Genomic DNA, 27149 nt, shown 5'->3' with positions numbered 1-27149 from the left:
TTGAAAGTTAATCATCGCACATATCTTAAATGATACCACTTTTCGTCTTTAAGATAAAAGATGAAAAAATACATCATTCGACTTCCTTTTTGATAATGAAGATAATGCGAACTACTCACCAAGACTACAACAAATACAAATAGATCTAACTCTGCTTCTTATTTCCTGAATTCGCCAAAAATACACAATGGGATTAATTGCAGAGAGAGCCATCATAACAAACTCGCAAAGATACAGCCCCTTCATGGCTTTTCCATACAGCAATGGTTTGACAACCACCATCTGATAGGCGCTAAAACAAACGAAGGGCGTATACATGAGAAATAAAACTACACAAATTACAACAATATTTTGGTACGACTTTTTGTATGCCATTGTGTTGAAATGTGGGCATTCTCGAGAGATTTTAGTGCTATTCTCATAAGGGTTTACTCGCGGTCGAGAAAGCTTCCACAATGAATGTTGTACAATGATGTACATCACTAGCCCAAAGACAAATAATAATACAGCAGTAACACCGATAAACCCGAAAATTGTGCTGTAACTTGTAAAAGAAAGGCCAACGCCAAGGACCAAAAATGTTACCCAATACGCTATTATTGCGGATGAAACTCTTTTTAAGGTGACAAAGGTTTTGTACGAGTTTTTCATCTTGATGGCTAGACAACGATCCAGGCTTATGGTTGCAACTGTTACACCGGATATCCCCGAGAGAGTGTAGGTCAAGGATTTGGCCACCATCCACGGCATACAGAACAAGTCATATCTCTGCAGAATAACTGATAGCAAAAAAACAATGTATATAGGTTGTACAATAAAGCCCATAATAAAATCCGTCAAAGAGATGTTGGCTAGAAGCAGCATGGATGGTTTGGTGCGAAGTGACTCCGTCTTGAATATTGCGTAAAGAACCAAACCATTTAGTAGTGTAGCGATTGGGGCCGATACAACATGGCAAACTGTAAGTATCAGAAAAAGACTTCGGTCATAGATTGACATATCATAAGGAAGCTTGCCAACGCACAACTCTGATGCTGCCATAATTTCTTTAATCAATTTCACATATCCACTTCAGAAAAAAGCCAATATATTTACACAGCGAATGGCACTGTTCCTGTGCTGCATCTAATTTTCATTAAAATTTCCTTGCTGCATCTTTATTTGCTGACGATAATGAAGATGGCTTGCACCGCGGCTGTTTATTCAATGGCGAATAAAAGAAAGGTCCTTTTGATAATTGCCATGCCTGCTTGTCGGACTTTTCAATCAAATTAAAAATTACCAATCAGCGTAAAAGCTCTGAGTCGCGAAGCAAAGATTGGCTGAGAGGCAGCGCAGCATAAATACAGTATACTATGCACGATACAACTACTACGCGTGCCCCTGCACTAAACTGCAATTTTCCAAATTTGTTTTTTACTGTGGCTGCACGCGGGAGAATCAGTCGGATAATTTTCTTTGCGCTTGCGATGCGTTCAATGTGTAAATCTGTCAGCAAGGGCAAAGGGCTGAGAGAAAGTGAGGGATAAACCCCTTGCGCCTGGTGGAGAGAAGGATGGAGCAAATGTGCGCGCCCCAAGTCTCCGTCTCTTCTTTCCCTACTTCTTTCCCAACCTTCGGGCTTGCTACACAGGCTAAAGCCCCATCTACACTAAATGTTGACAATTTTTATTTGCTAGTATTAGTTGCTCAAAAGCTAGCAGGTTTTCTTTTCCACGGCAATTTAAAATTGTCACACATAAAAAATTGCTAGTGTACATACCAACAAATACAGTTGTCAACTAAAAATTGTTAGTGTTGTCGTTTTGGATAACCAGACATAGACCGCAAAGAACGCTGGGTCTTCCATTTCGCCAGACCCGTAAAGCGTATCGGGTATTTTCAAGATGGCGGCCGTGGAAGAGGAAGTAGGAGACCACCAAATGGAGGTTTTGGTTCAATTTCAGGTATACATTTATCTCAATACCGTCTTAATTGAATTAGCTGCAACCATATTTATATATTTTACAAGGATTCACGATCTCTCTTGTAGGATATAACCGGTATTGATGACGTGGAAAAATGTCGAGCTGTACTTGAGAGACACGAATGGAATATCGAGGTGAAAAAAAAATACATAAACCGGTCACTGAGTAGTGAGTACCACGGCGGCAATATAAAAGGAAGGTAGATAAGTCTAGATGATTCATTAATTATGTTTACGATGGCTCGATACACAGAAACAAAACCGCATCACTGGAAATTTGGCTTCTTTTCTTTGTGTTTTGTGTTGACTTATTGATGCTGTTCGTGATGGTCTAGCCTTTTTGGGGGGTGTATTTTATGAAAAGGAAAGAGCTAGACTAGAGCTCTTCTTCTTCTATCATTAAGCAATGGCTTTCTACGGCAGTTACTGTATGTATACTGTAGATTAAAATGCTCTAATAGAGGGAGGGTAAGTTGTGGTATAAATAATACCAAACTTTAGGAAAACATAATTTTATAACAGCTAAAGACAAGCTTCTGGTAAAGGATTAGTTATATACGGGGGGTGTCTGATATTTAATCATTATTTCTCTATATATGTGCATCTTTCAAAATCGTTTAATTATTCTTTTCATTTCAGACTGCTGTCCAAGACACATTCAATGAAGCAGAGGGAGGCTTACCTATATATCGACAGAACTCTAGCTCATCTGAGTCGGAAAGAAAGACTGAGAATCTAAGACCCACAGATGAAGAAGACTTGCCATCTTTGGTAGCTAACAATCATGAACAAGCTGTTGTTGCACATCAAGAAAATACTGTGAGTGTGTTTGAAGTGAATGATAATGACAAAGATGCTGTCACATTTAGGAAAATCATCCCAAATAGTTGAGTTAACCAATATGGTGTACAGAGCATGCTCATCAATGGCAGAATAGTCTCAATAGTACACAGGCCAAAAATGAAATTTGCTGGCTGACAAAACAAAGCGATATGATAAACCCATATTTTAGTGAACAGAGAATGATATGTCCCTCCACCCCTTCCCCCAAAAATTTTCTCTGTACCAAGTACCCTCCCCCCCAATCAATATCATGGTAACTGCTATCTATGTTGCTGCAAACTAAAGCAATATAGCTGAAACTGAGCATTACAATGGCAATACAATAATAATGTTTTTCTTAACTTCTCTGACCAAAACAAGTTTGTTATTTTAAGACTGTGTATTACAAGGAAATATTTTGTCCTCTTTCATCCTGGCAAGCATAAATAGTAGATTCATGTAAGAAGGGAAGAAAAGCACTATTTGGCATTGGATGTAATGTGCAGAATTTCTATTTTTTAATCTTGGTTTTCTATTGGTTAACGGCTTGAAATTCTATAGAAAATCAGGGAAGATATGATCACTTGATTTGAAGATTGAATTTCAAGTAAATTAAAAGTAAAATGTATTTGAGGAATGCTTTCATTTTTGTGATTAAGAATGTTTTTATTCTCACTCACCTCTATTGGCTGAAAAATATTTGTTGAGATGTTTTGGTGCAAAAGAGGTTTAAAAGAAATTTGCCTTTACAGAGCTTTATTTTAACACCACGTTTGAATGTAAGCATTTCACAAATGCTATAAGTAAATCAAATATAATTCAAATCTATGTGAGAATTGGTTTGTTACCACAGTCCTGTATTGTATTTGCTTCCCTTCTTATGTGAATCATTACTTAAATTTAAATTCCTTGTATCCTTTGCAGGGAATATTTCAATGGATTTGTGGTCTGTTTCTGTTGCCTGTAACCTTCACCACAAGCATATTTTCTGATATTTTTAGATTTGTAGGTAAGTGACACTTCTGACTTACTTGAATCAAGGCTGTTGGGATCTCTGAAACCTGTTGCTAGGGAAAGTTTAAAATGCTAAAAATCAACCAAACTTTTGTGAAGTGGAATAAATTTAGACATATCATCATTTATGAAAACCTTGATTTTGATGATGTCATAGCTGCGTAATGTCACACCAGAAAAGAATCTGTATTATCTCAACTGTTACAATAATAAGTTTAGCTTTAGTGTTATTACAGTAGTATCCACAAATTACAGGCATTTAGCCTTTTGGTATTTAGTTTTTAAGGCTGAATTGCAAGGAACTGATGGTCATTGTATGAAATGGTGGCTTCTCTTCAGTACTTATCTTTTTGCAGTGCATACACTCAATTCTATTATGTCCCCATGATCACGTATTGTATGCACCTAAGAACATAACTAAGAAACATGATAATGCCCAACAACATAAGTTGATGTGCACCATATGTGATAGTCATACAGTATGTATGCAATAAAAAGACTGCAGTTGGAAATACTGTATTAATGATACCGTAGACCCAAATGGCTTCATTTCGGGTGAATTTTTTTTATTATGCCATTCGATGACAATAGGCACACTCTAGATGTTAGCAAAAATACCACCAAAATCTTAAATACTCCGCCAGATATTCAAGAAAAACCGAATTCAAACGAGTGTAGCGTTATTCTTGAAGGCGTCAATAATCCAATAATCCTGTTTACTTAGCTCAAAGTCCCGCCATCAACATCTGGGGAACTTAGTTTTACGACTTTTCTCTCTAATTAGCATACAAGGGCGTCAGTATCATTATCGACGTTTTATCCTAAATTTATCCGTATTTATATCAACTTTATAAATTTACTATAAATTTTGCATAGTTGTAAACTACGCCAAGATTAAGTAAGGATCTTTGGCTTCCTTCGAAGAAGGCTAAGCGAGGAAGAAAGCCCAAAACATAGAGCTGTCTCCATTCATGGTCTTTTCAAGTTTTTCGCGCTCTTATTTTCTTCCGTGCAAGCTCGCTTCGGTCTAGGCATCTTCCTTCACTTGCACAACTAACGCTATGACATTTGAGCGCCTAAGAGTTTTCCCACTGCGTGTAAAGCATGCAATGTGATTGGTTGCCATACGCGGCTCTATTTGCTCTTCGTCTGTCATTACTGTCACGCTGCCTCTAATGTTTACACTACTTCAATCCCCGATATCTCTCAATCAAATTTCACCCCATCTTACTCTAAATATGTGAATTAAAGGTACACTTCTAACCCCCGATTCCTGCGCAACTTGGCAAGCGTCTAGTATAGATATTGTTCTGTCACACTGTGCCGCGGATAAGCAATAGCTTTTTTTTTGCTACGGAATCAATTAGCGCGTTGTAGCCAAAGAAGCCAAATTATTCCATGCCTAAATTTGACCCTTGATTATTAATCAACGAGGCTGTGTGACGTCAAATGTAGACACGGTTTGTCAGTTCAGTACATGACAAAAGATATAAAGCAGATCCCTGGAGGTTACGTGCTTTTGGTGTGTATAAATAATTCGCATGTTTAAAAGTGGTCGATTTCGCACTTCGGACCAGGCAAAAACAATCAAAACTAAGCGTGTATAAAAAATGATTATTTTAGGAGGAAAGTACAATAATTAAGCTTTAAATTGATATATAGTTTGTTGGCATTTGCTTTAATCCGACGCGAGTGCGAGCGATTTCCCCGGGACGATCGGGGTAATTACCGCTTGGGTCTACAGTATCCTTAAAATGACATGACGGAAAAACATGACTTAACGCTTCAAATAAGCTCATTTCACACCTAATAAGGCGGAAAATTTCTCTAAGTACTTAGTGAGTAATAGCAAAAAAAATATCAAATGCGACTTTTTTTAATTGTTGCGACTTTTTGTAAAGTGTCATTGAAATTTGAGCTTTTCGCCCCTGAGCTCATACATAGCGCAAGGATGATCAAGGAAAAAATATCTTAAAAAGCAAAAATCTGGGTATGTGCATTTCTGCCTCACATTATTTGTGTTTCAAAAATCAGTCCGGAATACAAGGAACCGATGGCCATTGTAAGAAATTGTGTCTTCTTTCTCTATCTTGAATTGCAAATTTTCCAGGTTTTTCCGTCATGTCTATTAAAACAACCCTTTGTTGTCCACAGTTGGTCTCATCTGGCCCACACTTTTCCAACGTAAGTATGGACAGTTAGTCTTTGTGTGTATGCGTAAGTGTGTATGGTTGTACTGATGATGTAAAAGAAGTGCTCTTTGATGTTGATTCTAACTGCTTCCTTATGTACATATACTTTATGTACATGTAGCAAAAACAACACCATTAGAAGATGTACTGCGATTTAAAGAAGAGTTTGAAGCAAAGTATGGTACTGTACATCCAACTTTCTACCAAGGTAGCTATAGTCAGGTGGGTACATCATGTCTTTCTTGAAGACATGCCACAGAGTATAAGGTCAATTTAGGAATACCGTATTTAGGGGCTACCTAGACAAACCCTTTTTTCTTCTTGTTGAAATTTATATTTGACGCCCCTTCAAGCTTTCATAACAAAAGTTGGACTTGTTGTGTATCGATGATGTCCTAAAAGTACTGTACATTGTCAACATTTTCAGTACAATTTCATGTTTTATATCAGGCAGTGGTAAACTTTTTAACATTATAAACACAAATATTATAAAATACTGTATTCTTGAAAAAAGTATAAAATTATGTGTGTTATTCCACAAGGAATAATTTATTTGGTGGCAGAGAGAAGTAGATTTACCCTTGTCAAAGTAAGATTTACACCCTGGTCTCTACTACTGTATTCATGTGCTGATGGTGTTTACTTTGCGTGTGTTCCACCAAGGTACTGAATGACGCAAAACAGGAGCTGCGTTTTGTTCTAGTTTATTTGCATTCTGATGACCACCAAGACACTCCTGAGTTTTGCAGGTAAACAGAACTTGCAAATTATTTATAACAAACAAGCTTATTGCATTTTGTTAGTGTTTTATTCTATCTTGAAGACCCAGCACAGCAGTTGTTTCAGATCCCCCAACGGTTGCCACCAAGGAAATGTGTTTGCGGCAAAGAAAAAAGACCTGGAAGCATAAAAGTTCCTAATTTTAAAAAAAAGCTCTTACGGTAGCACCTACAAGTTGTTTAAAGCTACAAGCCCTTTTATGGATAAAAGTGCCAAAGTTTTTTACAGTATTCTGTGGTAGTAACACTATACATAACTTTACCTTTGTTAGATCAACAATGACTAACCCAGGATTTCAAGAATATGTCAATGGGAACATGTTATTCTGGACAGCTAGTATAAAATCTCCTGAGGGGAGCAGAGGTCAGTGCAGTTTAAATCTCCATACTCTGATAAATATTCGATACACACTTGTATTTACTGTTCCTGATTTCTGTGCTTTTCTCTTCGCAGTATCTAATGCATTGAGGGAATCCACATATCCATTCTTAGCACTAATATGCAGGAGAGATAACAGAATGATGGTTGTGGGAAGAATGGAAGGTACAGTTGGGTTTATGACTTTAACTGCAGTAATAGCCACAGAAGCTCCTTTGAACTCATGGGCTGTGAATCCTCCTATTAGCATTTTTCATCTTCAGTATAAACTGGGTACATAACGGATCAAACAATAACCTCAACTTCACAATAATTTTTCTTTCTCACAACAAAAAAAGAAACCTTTCTACTAGTAAAGGTCTAACAGGAGTAGCTAATCACAAATGTGTTTATAGGCCTGATGACTGTGGATCAGTATGTAGCACTTCTGGCAAGATTTATAGAAGACAACGAGCCTGCTCTAGTGGCTGCAAGAGTTGACCGGTACAGAAGCATTACATGTGGAAATTCAAATCTAGGTTTTTAGCAGTCTGGTCCCAATAGTCACATTGCATTAATCTGTATCAGAAAGGTGGGGATATTTGTCATGGTGCTACTATATCCTTACCTTTACCACACTGGTACCTTTTGTTTACTTTACCTCACCTTTGTTTACTTTACCTCACCTTTGTGTACTTTACCTTTACTTTTGTTTACATAAACTTTCCTTTTTTTACTTAAACTTTCCTTTTGTTTACTTTACCTTTTGTTTACATAGACAAGAGAGAAGTCTGGCCCAGACGCTTCGAGATGAGCAAGATGAAGACTATCGCAGGTCATTGCAGGCTGACCAGGAAAAGGTCAATATAACCTTTTATTATTTACAGACATCTATACCTAAGGATGTCACTGGAAAAAAATCACTGGAGAAAACTGTTCCCATTCTAGGGAACTATGGATGTAAACGTTTTTAATTGTCACTCACTGCAACGTTTTTTTGTAAATTAAAGCCTAATATTTTTAATGGCCCACAATTAGATGGAACTGGATATCATTCTTAACACTTTCTTGAACCCTCAGTAAATATGGAAAGTGATAACAGCTATGAGTTACTCCTATTGAATATTCTTTACCACTCTTTTCCAGGAAAGACGAAGACGCGAAGAGCAAGAAAAGAAGCAAAAAGAAGAGGAGGCAGAGCGGCGCAAAAAACAAGCTATCCTGGAAAAGCTCGAGGTAATTAAGATGGCCACAAATAATCTGTTTATTATTAAGGTAATAATTTTAATTATTACCTTACAGTCAAAGCTGTTACGGCCGCAGTGATTGGGATCGAAAGACCGACCAAACCAGGGAGTTTCCTTAAATCACCTTAAAAGGTGATTTAAGGTATTTAATATTTATATATAAGGCATTTAAAAAATCCACAAATAACCTGTTTCTAAAACTAGGACATCGAAAACAATCTAAGATGATTAATTAAGAAGGCCTTTAAAGAAACTGTTTTTGACACCGGAGCATCACAACAAGCATTTAGAAAAGCTCGAGTTACAGTATTTAATTAAAAAGGCCTAAAAGAAACCTCTTAACTGCCTGGTCTAGTCAAATGATTTTTGGCGCGACACGGTTGTACAGTGGTACACTGCAATTTCTTTGTTTGGTTTGGTCAGAAAATTGTAGGAGAAACTCCCTGGTTTGGTCGGTCTTTCGATCCCAATCATTGCGGCCGTAACAGCTTTGACTGTAAACGGCCACCTACGGGTAGAAAAATCTAATCCTTGAGAATTTCCTACCAGTCTATAGCACGCTTGAGGGTTGAGAAGCAAGACCAGTTACCGGATGAACCAGATGCAAGTAACCCGGAGGCTTTGTGTGTGCGTATCAAACTTGCAAGTGGCAAACAATTGCAAAGATACTTTCTCAAGACACACAAACTTCAGGTAGGAGCGAGCTGAAACCTCTGCACCACCTAAACATCTCATTCGTGTCAGTTTTTTTTTTCCACCAAAATTGCTGGACAGCTACCCTGGGTACCAGAGTCTCGAGCTTCGTTCGTGTACTATGCGCCCTACTCGTTGTCGCCGCTTCGCGGCTCGTGTTGTCGGAGTGAAGCTTGAGCCTCTAGTACCCAGGGTACTGGACAGCGTAAAAGCACCAAGTTTCGCTGTCTGTCGAGGAAGGGGGCTAGTGCGCTGTAAATAAGGCTCCCTGAGGCTATAATCCTTATAGTCCTTACCCCTATGTCAATAGCAACACCCTGTCCCCATCCCCACTCTACTACCTGACTTTTTTCCACTGTTTTTGCTTGCGTGCTATATTTTAAAAACATGTCTTGTCTTATTATAGACGCTGTATGACTTCGTTTTTTGTGACGAAGATGCCCCGACTGAGTTCCGCCTAGCTTCGCACTTTCCGCGTAAAGTATACTCGCTAGAGAGCTGTCAGGACGCCACCCTCGAGAGTGTGGGGATATGTTCTTCCGCTGCTCTCTTTGTGGAGAACACTGCGGAGGATAGCGACAGCGACTGACGAGGCGATTTCCCGATCATGTGAAGAGAGCGGAAACAGAATCACAAACATACATTATCAGATTATAGCAGGTGTTCCTGGTGAAAGCGACACGAGAACAACGTTATTGTAGTTTCGGACCCTTTATTCGAGTGGGAGGCGTGGGCAGCAATTGCCGACCAGAAGGCGCAAAATGTGGTGTTTCCTACGCACATTCACCGATTCCTTCGAGACTACTGGTTTTACTTCCAGGACTAAATGTATTATAGCGGCGTAAACGGAGACATTGATTTAGTAGCTTTTACTATTTTTAATTCCACTTTTCCAAGTGACTTTTTATGGACTAAGCTGGGAGGTTGAGTTACGTCCATGTTTATTCAGTGACACTCGTGCTTTTCACCCGATTTTTATTTCATTTGAAGATCCTGGTATTCGGGAAGAAATCGTGTTTGCGTGTCGTTAGCGGATGAACCAATTAGACGCGCGTGTCCTCTATGGAGCTCGTCGCCAGGCCGCTTTCTTTCCCTTGGCTTACTATTCGCATTCATTTCTGGCGTTTATTTTTGGGCACTTTTTGAAAACACATAGTTACACATCGCCCCACGCCCCCTCCCCCCCCCCCCCCATTCCTCAACAAAATCCTGGCAACGTGCCTGAGTAGGCAGAAATTGTACATTGCTGAAGTTTTTTATTATGTCTGAGATAATTCCCTTACTTTACTAGCTACGATTCAACGATTCACATCTATCTATGCATCATCTAAAAAACTATTTCTTCAAAACAGATATTTTATTTCCTCCCAGTCAGATTTCGTTAGTATTATTCGAGCTTGGTCGGAGAGGTTGAGTTTTAAAAACAATTCTCAACTGAAATTATTTTTGGGCACTTGCTCATTGTACTCTTAGTTTTTGATAAATATGTTAAAATAAATATTTATTAATCAAATACTTATATCTGAGTTGATGATTTTTTTCTGGTAAAACCACTGCCTTTCCAGAAAAAGGGCCAAGCCCTCAAATAATGCGCTATTTGCTTGAATGCTAACGAGTTATTTTTTGGCGGTGTTTGTGGCCGAAGTACAAAACCAAACAGCTGTTTAGGCGCATGAAATAGTTTTTTTGCTTTCCCTGTGACTTTAGTTTTGACTGTGTATCACCTATATACGCGAATACTATTGAACCAAAAAAAAAAACGTCTTTTTCGTGGGTCTTTTAGTTTGCTGTTACAATGTTTTGCGCTCATTTACTTGCGTTACCGAGTTGTGTGACATCTGTCGCTATCACACGAACCATATAAGGTGTTATATTATGGTATGGCGCAAAGAATTATAAAGGGGGGAGGGTGCGTGCGCAGTTATCATGGCTGGTGGATTGTGAAGAGGGAGGAGAGAAATGGCTGCTAGTGGCGATGGAGCAACTGGAGGGGAATATACCGAGGAAGGACGAGGCAACCAAGAAGGTATTTTTAAATAAATTGTAGAATATTTCGAGAATTAACTGTCGAAATTTCGGCTGCATTCGATGCGTTTTTCGCCGTGAAAAAATCAAGGAAAGATGCAGGTTTTAAGTTTTTCTGCCCGTGTCCGGTGTTAATGAGTTTGATGGGTTATCACTGTATTTTTGTAGAAAATTTTAGTTCATGTAGCTGATTTCTCTTGTAGGTGATGAAGAGCTATGTAGCAAGAGCCTGCAAATCCAATCCAAGCGATTTTATATCGATTTGAAGCGGAATCGACGTGGGAAGTACATTAAAATTAGCGAGGTTTGTACAAAATTTTACCGGCTTCGAGGCTCTGTACGTCTCATAATGGCGAATGCAGCCTCCTTCGTATGAAAAACATTGCACTTCGAGGCTGAAATTTTAAATAACAGCTGTCTCGGTATACTTTGGGGCCTTAACCACCAAATATCCCTTGTTTATATTCTGGTTTGAGTTGCATTTCTGAGTTTTTGGCCATGTAATCGAATTTCTCTGAGAGCTATAAGAATTTTCTGGGGCCAAATATTATGAGTTGTCAGCACGATCTCTAAGCAAGGATTTTAAAATTCAAATGCGTTATTTTAAATGGCGTATTTCATATCCTTAGCGGAACTCTAGTAAACTATCAGCTATAATCGCCATGATTTGCATTTTCCTCGGCAATCGACGGCAATGAAAAAATTTCCTCGGTTTCGAAGTTGAATCAATCTTTTGACATCCAGCAGCGCACAGGAAAAAAATATTCCAAAATTCCGGTTAAAATTCAGTCAGTTTGGCTCCGGCCACGAACACCAAAATGTCGTTCTCTATGCCCATTTTTATTCCTCAACTCAAGAAAAATCCCGTGTTCCCGTACAAGATAAAATCAGAATTTTATAAATTATTCAGGGTAATTTTTTACTCAGATCATTGTTTATCAGGGAAAGACCACGTATATAGTTTTGTCACTAGACACTAGTATTCGAATTTGAAACCAGCTATGTACCAGATATTTTTTTAACCATTGAATAGCCGGCTATTATATCTTGCCCTTGGCTACCGCTGTATTCTATCCTATTTATGTTTTATATGGTATAGTTAAAAAACAATTCTGCTCTCGTACACCTAAAATTTATCATCTCGATTTATTTTTCTTCAAGTGTCAGTTTTTTTTACGTCATAATAGAAGTCAGCTACCCCAGCTCCCAGGCATTTTTTTTCATCGTTGAATTGCTTGATTTCAGAAAGTGGTTTTGGCTTTTGCTATTTCTCTATGTAGTTTGTGGCTTGATACGTTATCGCTAGGGTATTATGGTGTATCGAATAAGATTTTTCAAGTGGTTTACGGGTTGTTTTTTAGGTGATTGCTTGTAACAAAATACAAACGTCTAGCGGGGACAACCTTGAACTTGCAACGTAACGAGGCAAATGAGTTTGCAAAGATTTCATCACAATACATTACAAACATAATACTGACACTGGAGAACTTCATAGTCTACATGAACATCATAACATTTTCTTTTTACACTGTCAGATGATAAAGTGCGAATTTAATTAGCAGCTTTCCAAAGTTGCGACACTTCACTTAAGCTAATGTACCCAAATTTGTATTATTTTAAGGAACGATTAATAGAAAACTGCATGCTAAAAACAGGGCAATTTGCATACCAGACATCAATAATTCCATTAGAAATGCAGAAAGGTGAAATTGTTACAGACGGTTGCAGGCAATGGTAACTTGAAGAAAATCACTTTTACTTTTGCCATATGGACATTTTCCTTCCTGTTTATAAAATGATGTCTGTATCAATTGCTTGTGTATATCCATGTTTTGCTATGTGTGTATTTTAATCTTCTTTAATAAGGGTACTTTTCCCTTCTGCTTCAAACACAAGTGTATTTAGGGACACACTTTAAGAGAGAGCAAATATCCTATATGCATGGGGGCACAATACAGAGAAAACTGGGGGGGGGGGGGGGGGGCACAGTTACACCTCTTCTGTTGGGGCAAGCCAGTGCCATGAAGGTTAATATCTACCTATCCTGTAAAGGGCAACCATCAGAATTTGTTACCTTCCTTTTTGTCATTTTCAACAAGGACAAACACTGAAAGACAAACCTGTGCCTTGCTACATGAAAAGCAGAAGCCAAAAATGGGGAACTGCGTCCCCAAAAAGCTATATTCATCCTCTATCCTCTGGGCAAACAATGCAAATAAAATATTGTCTAGAAATACCATGTCTGGTACTGCAGGTGTCTCGTGTGTCTCTTATAACAAAAGAAGTTTTCTCTAGTCCCAGTTAATAGTTCTCTTGGCCAACCAATGACAAGAGACTCTGTGCTGGTTCCTGCCCCTTGCAGGTTGTCACCGCCCCTTGTGCCCAGTAGACACACCAGTTGTGTTTTTCACTTAAGTTTAGACCCAGTGTTATCAAAAAAGCTTTGAATAATGTATTTCCTATTTGATACAGGACTTAGAAATGTTTGATGATTTTATAGCAAAAAAAGCATTGTTTTTGATTTTTATTATGCCTTATTCTGACTTTGAGAAATACATTATTTCTAGGTGTATGATATGGTCTATATTGTTAAGCGTTTCTTTACTCCTTGGAAACTAGGGCTATTTTTTTCAAATGCTATTCCATAATTACCATGATTATGTAATATACACACAGGGTGGTAAAGGGGGTATGGATCAAATTTCACGACCTGAAAAATGGCTTTTTCACTTTTCAGGGACCAGAAAACGGCCTTTTCACATTTCATGTTTTCGATTACCACAATATCGCGTCCAAAACTTGCAAATACAATAATATTGCATCCAAAACTTGCCAAACCTGTAGTACCACGTCCAAAATCCCTCCCATGTACTTTTATTTATCACATACGACAACACATATCTATATATTTTGGAAAGGTCACATGATTCTCCATCCAATGCACTCAAAAACTTGAGCTAAATCTCGACTCATGGAGACTTGAAACTGAATCATGGATCATGGGGAGAGTTAAATCATATGTTTCATGGACGTTGAAGTGAACTCTTTCATGTTTCTCGACTGAAAAATGGCCAAATCTTGTTTCACAAAAAAAACCTCTACCACCATAAAATATACATATGTCCCTTTGACTCTGCTTATTACACACAGATATATTAGCAGGTTAAACAGCTGTCATTTGCTTGAGTACTATGGAGTACTTGCAATAGCAGACAAAAGTCAAACTCATTGTAAAATGAGTAAAATGTAAAAAGACTGTCATGTTTTATTTTATGTGTAAGCATTGTCCTTACAGGTTTCAACAAACAAAAGCACCAAGAGAAAAGTCATCTTGTCACTGGCTGTCAGCAGAGAGTTCCGGGATAAACTTACCACGTTTGCAGAGTTTCTAGCTCAACAAGGTAATAGCATCCCACATAGTGACTCCCGTGTACTTTGTTCCACTCTATATTAATATAATTTTTACCATCCAAAGCCAATGCATTATTTCACCCAGAGTTCTGAGACTCATAATTAGCATAATTGAATATTTTTCACTATGTTGCAGACCCTGTAAAAACAGAGGAACAAGTCACAGAGGATGGCAGGCTGAAAAGGTAATAGTAGATCGCTCTGAATACTCTGATCTGTTTCTGCTTGATTCAATTAGTTTCTTGTCAAATCCTTGATTCTGACCAGGTTATTGATATCAACAACTGGTGTGCTGTATCTTATACATTTAAGTTAAGATGGACTTTAAAAAAAGATGTGCTTATTAGACTATTTGGGGTGATTGCAATACCTCTGGAGATACCCTGACTATTCCCAAAACTCCCCAAATCACAATTAAAAGATCCTTCTTTTATCAGAATCTCTGAAAAAGAAATTTTTTAGTCATGTCTCTTCTGGCTTTTCACTAGCGAAGGAAACAGAGATGTTGAAAGAAGTAGAGACATTAAAACTTAAGTGTATGTGTCAATCAGAATGAAGGAGATTCAAACAGAAAGGAGGAAAAAGGAACCATTCTGTTTCTTCCTTTTCTGCTTACATTTCCTAGAACTTTGCAACCATCTTTTCCCTTTGTGTCCTTCTCTGTCTCTGCTTTTTTGTCAGTGTCAATAGGACTTTATGCTCTGTTTTGCTTCAGTGAAAGGATTGATGGTGAGAACAAAAAGTACTACCTAGACTTGAAGGAGAACAGTAGAGGAAGGTTTTTAAAGGTGTGTACTCAAATTTGTTTGGTTAATGATTTTAGGCTGAGCCACACACATAGCATAGAATCCATGTTATGACATATATTGTTTTTCTTTAATCTTAGCTATATTGAACATGTTCACTTGAACTTTCTTCTTAGAAATGCTGATCAATTTAAAATGTTATTTCTGTTATTTATTGAATGAGTTCCATGGCCAACTAATGGATACAGATACTTCATGGTTTGATGATATAAGCAGCTGTCTAGGCAGCTGTAATTGTTCATCAGAATCAATGGAAAAAGCTGCCCACAATTGGAAATGCCTGCTTACAGTAATGTCCAAATGCTGTGCTAGGTGTTCATAACTAAAGTTGTCTGCTTAGAGAAATTGCTCGATAATAATCAAATATTGTGTTATCTGTTTCATTTCATAAGATCTGATAACCCTTGCATTCCATTTTCCCTTTTGTGTGTTTGCAGGTGAGCCAGACGCCACTGATTGGGTACCCTCGCGGTGATCGAGGTGACAGGCGTGGTCCAATGCGTAAGGAAATAGCCATCCCGGCGCAGGGGATTGTAGACATCAGGAATAATTTGTCTGAGGTCCTGGAGGAGTGCTCATCGGATGAGGGTACTGTTCAAATGTCCACCTTTGATTATGTTGTTTCAAATGACTAATGTATAGTTAGATGTATAGTATCTCTTCTCTGTAGTTCTCTATCTGTCCTTAGTACGTTAGTCTGTTAGTACGACACGGGTATCTCTTCTCTGTACTTCTCTATAGCCCGAGTACGTTAGTCAGTTAGTACGGCACGGGTATCTCTTCTCTGTAGTTCTCTATCTGTCCTTAGTACGTTAGTCAGTAAGTACGGCACGGGTATCTCTTCTCTGCAGTTCTCTATCTGTCCTTAGTACTTTAGTCAGTCAGTATAGTGTAAGGGAAATGTAACCGGACCAAAAGAGATTGTGTTTTTTTGTTCTCTCACGTATAGTGTAAGGGAAATAAAACCGAACCGGTTCTCTATCTATTCTATCACGTTTTGTGCAAGGAAACACGAAGGGGATGAAATAATCAAGTGCCGTTAGTACGCTAGTAAGGGGAGACTAAGAAAAAGAGAAGAAAAAACAGACACACGTTACGGTTGGTAAGGGTTGGCCGGGGATGAAATAAGTAAGTGCTGTTAGTACGCTAGTAAAGGGTGACTAAGAAAAAAGAGAAAAAAATAGTTCCCATTTTAGGCAACGTATGTTCTTTTGTGCTTACCAGAAGACGCACTTGAGCTTCCAGCATCACGAGAGCTGCGGGTGGAGCAGAAGAGGTTTTACTTTGACGTGGGCAGCAACGCCCGAGGCGTCTTCCTCAGGATCTCCGAGGTGGGACAACATTTTGACTGATACAATGTTATATAACTTTTTACAATTACCAGTTCTTGCTTATACAACATTTTAAGACAAAAATAATAACAATAATAATAAAAATAATGATAATAATAATAATAATAATAATAATAATAATAATAATAATAATAATAATAATAATAATAATAATAATAATAATAATAATAATAATAATAATAATAACAATAATAATAATAATAATAAAATTGACAAAATAAATTGGTTTTACCTTTCACAGAATTCCTGCAATTACCCTGTTTCCAGATGTCAAGATCGCCATTGGCCTTAAATTCGGGAAATCCCAGATTCACTTCAATGCTATCACACCCGGTCAGATGCCGAGATACCAGTAACTTATCTCAACCTTTCTTTTTTTGCAGGTGACTGCAAACTACCGCACGTCAATCACTGTCCCAAAGAGAGGGTGGGCGCAGATACGAGACGTTATCGGTAAGAACGAACCATGCATTTACATCACGCAAACATGTCACACAATCACTACCTCGCATCAAACACTGTCACAAGGGATTGGCGCAGATACGAGACGTCATCGGTAAAAAAACGACAAGACACCATCCTTCCTACACTTCATGTCCACCAAAACCAATAACATCTAAGAAAAGAGCACATCTATCACATAGCCGGAGACATAATTCACTTTGTGATTTCTAGTTTGATTTTTCAAGTTTACGTTTTGTTCTCACAGGTGATTTCATTGATAAAATGGATGGTGGTGGTGAAGGTAGGCAATAGCTTCGTTTTCAAGACCTTTGCATATCCTTGTGCATATCATCATATCATCGACCCTTTCCCGATCTGCTCGCTAAAGAGTGCAATTTTGAGCTTGCATATCAGAGTCCACTAGTACCCTCTGTTTAGTGTGTGCTCCACTGACAACAAAGAAAAGCTTTGGGTGGTCGAGCCTCCATTAATTCTGGTACCTTTACTGTAGTTTCAGCACTGGGCCTCCCCAGATCCTGCCTCTCCCCCCCTCTCTCTGCATTACAGTATATTTGCACCTGTAAAGATGTCTACTTTGGTCGACCTTTGGTTGATCCCTTGATTGACAGCTGTCTGTTATTTCCGTTGCTAGGTTACGAGGAGGAGGAGGAAGGAGGAGCCCGAGTGGAGGGAGATGAGTAGCCGGCAGTGTTGAGGGAGGGGAAGAGAGGTCATGTTTCTTACCTCAGTGCACCTCCACCATGAAAAATATAACTCAATTACGAATACTGAATTTTAATCCTGGGACTTGGCGGTCTTCCGCGCGTCTGTTATGGTGAATCCTGTCTCACACTCACTTTTCGGCATTTTCTGACTTTGCGTGACGTCTGCGCAAAGTGGAACTCCGCCTTGATTGTATGACCCTCATGCTGCGTGACAGGTATGTCACGTAAGCTTAGCGTGACCACACTCGGGCACTGACCTCGTAGCACATGTCACGCAACGTCGTGAGCTGCCCTCTGTATTTATAGTATGTTGTGACATCACGTAAGGGAAGTGTCGTGCGCAATAACGCGTCACGCGTGTGTCACGCATTACATCTCAGAGCACGACAAACCATAGCGGCTTCGTGGAAGACTACAAGGCCTACTGTATATCTTAAACAAAAGCTTATGAACTTCTCCTTATGCGGAGAGACACGGTTCGCTGATCTCCAGCGTATGTACTCGCCAACGCACGCGTTGCAGCAGCCATGATGTATTTTTATGCCGTCCTAAGTTGTGTAAAGAAACCGCTTCTGTCCCCTCCGCGCGAGGGACCAGGATATAGGAAGCCAGTCAGTCAGCCATCAGGGGGTCAGTGGGGATGTAGGGCACACTGCATGGCGCCAGCAGAAAAAATAAACACCAAAATTAACCAAATTCTGTGTATTTACTGTTAGGGTAAACCTTTTAAAGTTTTGAGAGTGCCGTCCCACGCGCACCCACTTTTTATGCGCCTCTCCCAGCCCCCCCCCCCCCCCCCCCCCCTAAGGGATAAATAATGCTTCTAAAAATGACGTCTCGTTCTTAATTAAACACCGTCAAGCTAACTTAGTGACTTAGTCCAATGTGGGTTTATCGAGGGCAACGACGCGAGCTGTAGGCTTATTTTTCTTTTTACAGCTAACTTAGTGACTTAGTCCAATGTGGGTTTATCGAGGGCAACGACGCGAGCTGTAGGCTTATTTTTCTTTTTACAATGTGAGATCGATACGATTTATTCAATATGACCCAGTTATTGCCTTCGGGGTAATGGATTGCCTACTTTATCCTCGAGGAACTAAACTGGTTACCTGTTTATTAATCACATATAAAGCTCTCCACAATCAGGCTCCTCAATTTAATATCACTGAACTCTTAACACATCTCGCTCCATCCTCTAGCAAAAACCTCCTGGACGCTCTTGAATCAAGAACAGTAACTTAGTGTATAGATCGTTTGCACATTACGCAGCTAAACTCTGGAACTCACTTCCGCTCTACAGTTAGGAACACTGACTACCTTATCAAATTAAATCATCTTCAAAGACACCTATTTTGTAGGCCCTACAGCATTGATTAGTTTTTAACTAATAATATTGACTTTAGTATGTTTTTAATATTATCTTTAGTATCTATGTTCATAGAAATAAATTATTTTTTTAGAATTTAGTAAAAATCTATAGAGTAGATTACGCTGATTATAAAGCATTAAGATTTATGAAACTCTATATTAAATTATTTTCATGAAAATATAAAGTATGTCTGCTTTTTTTATATCTCACAAAGCCTCTTTTCAGTACCACTAATCGACCATAACACCGCAATTATTTTACTTAGAGTGGGGTCAATGCAGCGAAGTGGATCGCTACAGTATTGGTGGAGCGCCTCTATGACAATCAATCCTGCATCAATCAAACGCATAGTATGAGACAAGACTGCGACAGAAGTATCTTTAGCTTGGGAGTTTTATGCAGTTTTCTAAAGTCTCATCACGCGGTATTTAATGCATCAAGACCCCTGACTCTGTAAACAGCTAACTAATGGAGGCTGTGTTGTCAAACAATTGGTTTATGCACCCTTAATAACTACTTCACACCTTTAAGGCGAGAAATCGTTTAGCCTAATTAGGGGGAGCCATTGTCAATGGACATTCAGAAACTGGATCAAAAACAAGCTTGGTATGAAGCTGGCGAGGCACAAGAAAGAGAAAATGGCACAGTTGAAGAAGATAGACTTGTTGGCATAAGAGATAGACATGACAGAAGGCTAAAGGCATTGAGCTTTGAAGGGATTAAAAATCGAGCTACTAGACGATGTAAGAGTTTACCAGAAAATTTGTCGAAATCGTCAATGTACTCTTTTCCTTCGATTGGAGGGTACCTAGGGGTAAGAAAGGAAAGTCAATGTTTTGAAAGCGAAGGGTCTACATATAAGAACGATTTGGCAGAAGAGACCAACAAGAAATACATTCATACATCAATAACCAGAAGTTTACCGAAAGAGAAAAAAACTTTGCTGTTGTTGCCGGAGCTTGAATGCCACAGTAAGGCAAACAAGGAATGCGAAAAGCCTATGTCACCCTTTAAACTGCCCAAAATACTTCCTTTTGATAAATATCGCTACCACCCAGTAATAAGGCGAGATAATCACATTCGCCTTCGAAAATACAGCTGCCCGGAAACACTTGGATTCTTCACGGAGACAGAGGCAAATACGAGCCATGCTTTATTAGCAAGACAAGGAAGAGCTTCTTTGCCAGCGACGGACCCAAATCTTTCATGCAACGATGACTCTATGAAAACAGAAAAAGAGTATAAAAGAAATATCAAGTTAAAAAGTCTCAACGGGGAAAATTTACCGGATGAGGGTAATAGTCAATCGGAGTGTAGTTCTGAAACAAGTTTAAGTGAAGAAGGAGGGAATGCTCGCTCATCGATGTGCTCATCTCCTAAGACTAGTGTACGTGGCTATAGGAGTGTGCTAGCATGGGTCAAAGACGTGAACACAACACAAACCTAGCAGCATCCAGACAGCTAATTATTCAAAATGGTTCAATATAGGACGGCAAATATGTAGGCAGGAAGAGAGTGAGCACAGATTGTCAACGACCTCTCAGGAGACAGTTCACCCAGCAAAATTTGTCATGAATCAAAAACACCCGGAAAAGGTTTCAAACGCACCTGTGTGAAATGGGAAAACACCATACTCCTTCCAATTTTCCCATGGGGTGGTATGTAAGGGTGGAGCGAACTGGTTGCTTGATGGACACTGGTCGAAAAGCGTTGCTTGTGCAAAAGACTACGCGAGGTTGCAGCCGCGCGAACAACTCATTCTTTGATCGCGCTCTGTTTTGGTAAATGACAGAGCCAAGGGGAAACAAAATGAAGAGAGGCGGAGAGAGCTATCGATTGAGGATGGCCAGAAAAGGACTGGAAAATTTATCTGCAACGGTTGTGGATGTTGAAGGTTAGCTTCATAGACTTGAGAACATTTTAGAAATAAAGCAATAAAACATAAAAAACCAAAATAAAAGCTGTGCCGTGTCACTCTCTGTAAGGCGTCAATTTGAGTCGTGTAAATATCATATGAGAATGTCTTAGATTTGACACGCGCCCTGCACCCACACATGCTAGGTCACCTTACAAAAATCTTATGACCCTTTTCTCCTTTGCAGGATTAACTCCGGGATTGATTCCTTTTACTTTTAGCTAGACTTGCCCAAGCCGGTGGGACGGCTTGGGCAAGTCTAGCTCAAGGGGCCGCCCCCCCCCCCCCCCTCATATGGAGGGGGGGGCCTCCATATGAAGAAACCGTTGTCTGGTACCGAGGAACTTTAGTTTCTTTTCAGAAGCTTTCTCCATTGACTAAAGATGGTCACAGTCACTGCTTTTCTCTTCTGAATACAATTCACAAAGTTTGCGAAGCACCTGCGGTACGGCAGCCCTAAAAATGACAAGAATCATGCAGGTTTTCCAAATAAGGAATATATTAGTTTCCTTATATGGAAGTAACCGTGTCTGGGAACAACGACAATTTTTGGCTAAATTTTCTTGATATGCTCCCTTTTGGGACTCGCCCCTGACCCCTGAATAGCGCGCGATCTAATGGGCATTTTCCTCAGTGAGGAATACAAGCAAAATCGGGCGTGCGGAGAGTTATAAAGCAAAAGCCGATTAAAAAAAGCCGAACAATGGACTTTTGAGAAATTCTCTAGCGCACTTACCAGTTACGTTGATTCAGCCTGCACTAAATTTCCCTTTCCAAATTATGTTTGCGAAGGACTGGTAACGAGAGGAGGATGGCGTTTTTGATTGGTCCATGGTATTTTGGCGCCATTTTGAATTTCACTTTTTACATTTTGCTTTCCCTTCTCGGCTTCTGCAAACAGGATTTCCTGCTAACGGAAACAAACCCAGGAAAATACCGCTAACCTTACTAATTCAATTAATGTTTTAGTTCTAAGAGACAAGGGCAGGTAAGGAATTCAATTTTCTCTTGAAACTATAACAGTTGTCGCCTTTTTGCATGCATGTTCATTTTACTTAACAAATCGTTCGTCGCTTACCGACACAATGTTTTCATGGCTTTTCTATTATCTAAGTTACTTATGTTTAACTTAGATGTTCATGTTGTTATCGTGTTTATAGGTCTATTGATATTTAAAAAGCTACCGAGATGTCTTACAAGTTTAAAACGGTTAGTGTGATAGTTAAAAAAATATGTAAAGATCAAAGAACAATGTAACTTTCTCTATTCCTTTTTGGTCTCACCTATTGTACTAAAGGGAAGTTTTTTATCATTTTACTTGATATACATAAGTACATGGAAAAGAGTCTGGGCTACAAGGAAACGGAAAATACGAAAATCTCAATTAACCTTTTTTTTATCAAGATAAGTTTGAGTTAACTATAAGTTACCAATAAACTATTATATTTTTGTTTTAGATTTTTTCTGCTTCATGGTTTAACTAAAAAAACGGATATTTCGACTCTAATTTATTGTGTATTACTAAGGAATAGATGACTTGCGAGAAAGATCACGTGACCTTTCTGTGTGTCAAATATAAAACAAAATAATCAAACAAAAAAATCAGAAAAGACTGTGCCAGTCACACCAGAGAACGACGAAAAAATAAAATTTTAAAATGAAACTAAACCCTTTCTGAAAAAAAGACATTTTGGCTTTTTTTCATAAGAGCTATAAAAGTTGCTTTCTGTCACTGTTATTTTGCTGCTAAAAGCCTGAGCTTGCACTAGTTTGCCACCCAAACAGTCACGTGATATCTTAGCGCAAGTCTCCTATTGTGAGGAATTGTCAGAAATAGCGTGATGAAATGATAGCTGATTGTCAGTTACCTGAAAACATATAACTTATGTTTACATAAGCATGTATGTACTACATTCTTAGAACTCATAAAAAAGAGCCCCCTCCTAGATGGCCAATTTTTTTAGCCCCCCCCTCCCCCACTCTTTGGGCTGTTTAAAATACCTCAAGGTATTTAATAAATACTCTTTAATATATCTGTTATTTTTAGTGTTCATAATAAGAAATACTTTATTACAGTACAGTAGATGTTTTTTTTTTTTTGGTTTTTAAAGGTAGTCACTAATTCAATGCAGGGTGATTCTAGAAGACTTTAGCCCTATATATATAACAACCTTTTCTTTATTACAACCATTTAATTCAAGCTAAATCTCAAACAAATAGTCCAGTACACCTTGTTGATTATAAGAACGAATAACTTGTTGTGGTTTAAGAACAGAATTTGGTCATTCTTGTACTTTTGAGGTTGGTGGACGCTTAATCGAAACATGGCACTTGTTCAAAGCTAGGTTTCCAAACGAGCATTTGCAGGACTTGTTTTATTGTGAACAAATTCTGTGTCATCTGCTGTGTGTTAGGGTTTAAACCGGGTGGTGGCTGTAAACAGAATAGCCCCCAAAAAGCAGGAGGCAACAGCAGAGGGAGTTAAACAAGATGATAAAAAGAAGCCTGCACAGGAGACTGGGATGGCTAAATCACTCAAAAGTGTGAGTGCTGAAATTGACTATTGCCTTTTTTTCTTACACATGCCTTTTTGTATTTTTGAATTAACTTGTTTTATATTTTTATGTCTTATTTTTATATGCTGATAAGCCCTGGAACCTATGTCCTTTTTTAACCTAGACTCCTTTTTGGTTTCTTTGTTCTAGACTGTGGATAAAGTTCGTTTGAGACTAAAAGTATCCAATATGCTTGGGGGGCAGCTTGCAGATGCAGAAGATGAGGAAGCAAACAAGGAATTCACTGCAGCATTCCATGCTAAACAGAACCAGGTCAATTGGACTTACTGCATTGTTGGCCTAGCATCATGATGGCCCAGTATGATGATGGCCCAGTATGATGATGGCCCAGTATGATGATGGCCCAGTATGATGATGGCCCAATGTCATGATAGCCCAATGTCATGATGGCCCAATGTCATGATGACCCAATGTCATGATGGCCCAGTGTCATGATGGCCAAGTGTCATGATGACCCAGTGTCATGATGGCCCAGTGTCATGATGACCCAGTGCCATGATGGCCCAATGTCATGATGGCCCAATGTCATGATGACCCAATGTCATGATGACCCAGTGTCAGGATGGCCCAGTGTCATGATGACCCAGTGTCATGATGACCCAGTGTCATGATGACCCAGTGTCATGATGACCCAGTGTCATGATGACCCAGTGTCATGATGACCCAGTGTCATGATGGCCCAGTGTCATGATGACCCAATGTCATGATGACCCAGTGTCATGATGGCCAAGTGTCATGATGGCCAAGTGTCATGATGACCCAGTGTCATGATGGCCCAATGTCATGATGGCCCAGTGTCATGATGGCCCAGTGTTATGATGGCCAAGTGTCATGATGACCCAGTGTCATGATGGCCCAGTGTCATGATGACCCAGTGCCATGATGGCCCAGTGTCATGATGGCCCAGTGTCATGATGGCCCAGTGTTATGATGGCCCAGTGTTATGATGGCCCAGTGTTATGATGTCCCAGTGTCATGATGGCCCAGTGTCATGATGGTAGGGTGTCATGATGGCCCAGTGTCATGATGGCCCAGTGTCATGATGGCCCAGTGTCATGATGGCCCAGTGTCATGATGGCCCAGTGTCATGATGGCCCAGTGTCATGATGGCCCAGTGTCATGATGGCCCAGTGTCATGATGGCCCAGTGTCATGATGGCCCAGTGTCATGATGGCCCAGTGTCATGATGACCCAATGTCATGATGACCCAGTGTCATGATGGCCCAGTGTCATGATTGCCCAGTGTCATGATGGACCAGTGTCATGATGGCCCAGTGTCATGATGGTAGGGTGTCATGATGGCCCAGTGTTATGATGGCCCAGTGTCATGATGACCCAGTGTCATGATGGCCCAGTGTCATGATGACCCAGTGTCATGATGGCCCAGTGTCATGATGGCCCAGTGTCATGATGGCCCAGTATCATGATGGCCCAGTGTCATGATGGTAGGGTGTCATGATGGCCCAGTGTCATGATGGCCCGGTGTCATGATGGTAGGGTGTCATGATGGTAGGGTGTCATGATGGCCCAGTGTCATGATGGCCCAGTGTCATGATGGTCCAGTGTCATGATGGTAGGGTGTCATGATGGCCCAGTGTCATGATGACCCAGTGTTATGATGGCCAAGTGTCATGATGGCCCAGTGTCATGATGGTCCAGTGTCATGATGGCCCAGTGTCATGATGGCCCAGTGTCATGATGGCCCAGTGTCATGGTGGTCCAGTGTCATGGTGGCCCAGCGTCATGGTGGCCCAGTGTCAATGCTTGTTATATATGTGTTTAAGTGATATTATTGTTTTATTATTGTAATCATGTTTTGAATTTATTGTTTATGCTTTCAGGAAGAGGACCTGTTATTGCTGAATGAGAAGGATGAGGAGAGCATGTGGGATATAGTGGACATGGATGATGAAGCTATTGAGGAGTATGCTTCCAATGAGCTTGTAGGGCAGTTCCTATCCAATAAGGTTTTCCGCACAAGCATCCTTGCTGTTATCCTCTTCAACAGCTTGCTCATAGTAGTGGAGACTGACCAAGATCTGGTGAGACAAGAGACTAACATGTTTGATCTAATACACGTTGCTTTGCATAGAAAATCTACCGATATTACAACACGCAAGATTTGCTTATCATGTAAACGCATGTTCAACCAAAAGGATGTGCCTATTTTCCGTCTAATATGTGTACACACTTACAGGGGCCTTAGTTGTGGAACTATGCACATGTCTGGGAATAGTATTTGCCTGAGCTTAGGTTGTCCATGTTATGAAACATTTTTTAAAAGCAGGAATCATTTTTAACAAGAAAGGAACTTCACCTGAGCTAAGAACATTTCTTGACCAGGAACGCCAGTACAGCCACCTGTTTGCAGTTCTGGACCAATGTATCATGACCATCTTTGTTTGCGAGATTTTTGTGAAATGGTACCACGGCTTTTTCATGTTCTGGAAGATGGGCTGGAATGTTCTGGACTTCTTCATTGTGGTCGCATTGCTGCTAGGGCCATGTAAGTTAATTGTCACCACTGGTTTAGGTTTGTGTCTTTGTTGTGTGCTTATATACTCAAATATGGAAATACGCATTTTAAACTTCAATTTTACCCTCTTGTGTACCTCATGTACTTGATGATTAGCTATAACTGATGTGTTATCATAGTTTAAATAAGCAAAGAGCTAACCCCAATTTGAATTAATCAGGTTTTTAAGGGACTTGCATTCTCAAGAAAGGAAGATTCACAATGAACTCTATTCATGACAATACGATATGCACTCTTGAGAATACATCGGATGCACACTCCACTTCAGCTTCTTCCAGTAGCTGCTATTGATGTTACAACATGTCATTGCAGTACTAAGCACGGATTCAGGCAGCAGGGGGGTGTTGAGGATACTAAGAGTACTACGAGCCTTCAGGAGTCTTAGGAGGTACAGATAGCCAGAACAAGCCAGAACAAACATTGTGCAGAATGGTGAATAGGTGTTTTTGTTTTGTTCGCGAATTTGTTTGGCGTGGCTGGATGCGCAAACTAAGAGGAAAGATAGAGTTAATATGAGTTATCCCTTAGTTGTTTGGTATTTTTTCTTGTAGCATAAGCTCCCTCCCTGGTCTACAGATCGTGGTACGAACTATCTTGCAGTCAATTCCAGGTAATACATTGTTTATACACCGTCAGTGCAAACGGATAATGGCAAATGGTAGTTTCAAGACCTTCCAAATTGGCGATTTATACGTTGGGCATTTGGTGTTTGCGCTGACAACGGGTTTTTGAAATACATATCAGGAATTGTTGAAATCTATAAAATACTGATATGAGCGATTGCATCAGACATGGCGAACATTGTCCTTCTTCTGGTCATTATCATGCTCGTGTTTTCCGTTATCGGGATCACACTCTTCCGAGATGTTGTGCCAAAGTATTTTGGCAACCTATCCACTGGTATCCTTTTATCATAAAC

General features: G+C 39.6%; 3 protein-coding genes across 5 annotated transcripts in view; all 3 read left to right on the top strand.

The window, feature by feature from the left end:
• Positions 1-1795: 1795 nt before the first annotated feature.
• On the top strand, positions 1796-10584 carry LOC5511283 (FAS-associated factor 2). The gene is made up of 14 exons (XM_001631617.3): positions 1796-1946; positions 2033-2101; positions 2606-2785; positions 3713-3797; positions 5957-5986; positions 6116-6216; positions 6658-6743; positions 7046-7137; positions 7228-7317; positions 7548-7635; positions 7910-7991; positions 8278-8367; positions 8928-9071; positions 9478-10584. Exons 1-14 carry the CDS (start codon positions 1887-1889, stop codon positions 9658-9660), a joined length of 1380 nt encoding a protein of 459 aa, XP_001631667.1. The 5' UTR covers positions 1796-1886; the 3' UTR covers positions 9661-10584.
• A 369-nt stretch (positions 10585-10953) lies between these two features.
• LOC5511284 (transcriptional activator protein Pur-beta) lies at positions 10954-18530 on the top strand. The gene is made up of 10 exons (XM_032380497.2): positions 10954-11097; positions 11300-11400; positions 14392-14497; positions 14644-14692; positions 15223-15295; positions 15751-15901; positions 16538-16644; positions 17049-17118; positions 17375-17410; positions 17762-18530. The coding sequence occupies exons 1-10, from the start codon at positions 11031-11033 to the stop codon at positions 17809-17811; spliced, it is 810 nt and encodes a 269-aa protein (XP_032236388.1). The 5' UTR covers positions 10954-11030; the 3' UTR covers positions 17812-18530.
• A 3418-nt stretch (positions 18531-21948) lies between these two features.
• The window catches only part of LOC5511259 (cation channel sperm-associated protein 4), a 15983-nt gene continuing 10782 nt past the window's right edge, over positions 21949-27149 (top strand). For 2 of the 3 annotated variants that reach the window (XR_004295819.2, XM_032380530.2), the window contains exons 1-9: positions 21949-22106; positions 22279-22327; positions 23533-23661; positions 23824-23946; positions 25536-25736; positions 26038-26200; positions 26543-26618; positions 26782-26840; positions 27020-27130. Coding sequence is in view for 2 of the 3 variants with exons in the window: in XM_032380530.2 (XP_032236421.1) it covers positions 22307-22327; positions 23533-23661; positions 23824-23946; positions 25536-25736; positions 26038-26200; positions 26543-26618; positions 26782-26840; positions 27020-27130 (883 nt within the window). In the remaining variant the exon portion in view is untranslated. The remainder of the gene's footprint in view (positions 22107-22278; positions 22328-23532; positions 23662-23823; positions 23947-25535; positions 25737-26037; positions 26201-26542; positions 26619-26781; positions 26841-27019; positions 27131-27149) is intronic. The other variant, XM_032380529.2, reaches the window with a different exon arrangement.

This window comes from Nematostella vectensis, chromosome 3 (assembly GCF_932526225.1).
Source record: "Nematostella vectensis chromosome 3, jaNemVect1.1, whole genome shotgun sequence".
In the NCBI taxonomy this organism is placed as follows: Eukaryota; Metazoa; Cnidaria; class Anthozoa; order Actiniaria; family Edwardsiidae; genus Nematostella; species Nematostella vectensis.
The sequence above is the reverse complement of the archived record's forward strand: the minus strand, read 5'-3'. Positions and strand labels throughout refer to the sequence as shown.

Excerpts from the sequence above, each read along its gene's own strand:
- LOC5511283 (XM_001631617.3), top strand. The coding sequence starts at position 1,887 with ATGGCGGCCGTGGAAGAGGAAGTAGGAGACCACCAAATGGAGGTTTTG. Across the intron at positions 6,217-6,657 it reads ACCAAGGTAGCTATAGTCAG|GTACTGAATGACGCAAAACA; the intron begins GTGGGTACATCA and ends TGTTCCACCAAG. Across the intron at positions 8,368-8,927 it reads CTATCCTGGAAAAGCTCGAG|TCTATAGCACGCTTGAGGGT; the intron begins GTAATTAAGATG and ends ATTTCCTACCAG.
- LOC5511284 (XM_032380497.2), top strand. The coding sequence starts at position 11,031 with ATGGCTGCTAGTGGCGATGGAGCAACTGGAGGGGAATATACCGAGGAA. Across the intron at positions 14,498-14,643 it reads AGAGTTTCTAGCTCAACAAG|ACCCTGTAAAAACAGAGGAA; the intron begins GTAATAGCATCC and ends ACTATGTTGCAG. Across the intron at positions 14,693-15,222 it reads GAGGATGGCAGGCTGAAAAG|TGAAAGGATTGATGGTGAGA; the intron begins GTAATAGTAGAT and ends GTTTTGCTTCAG.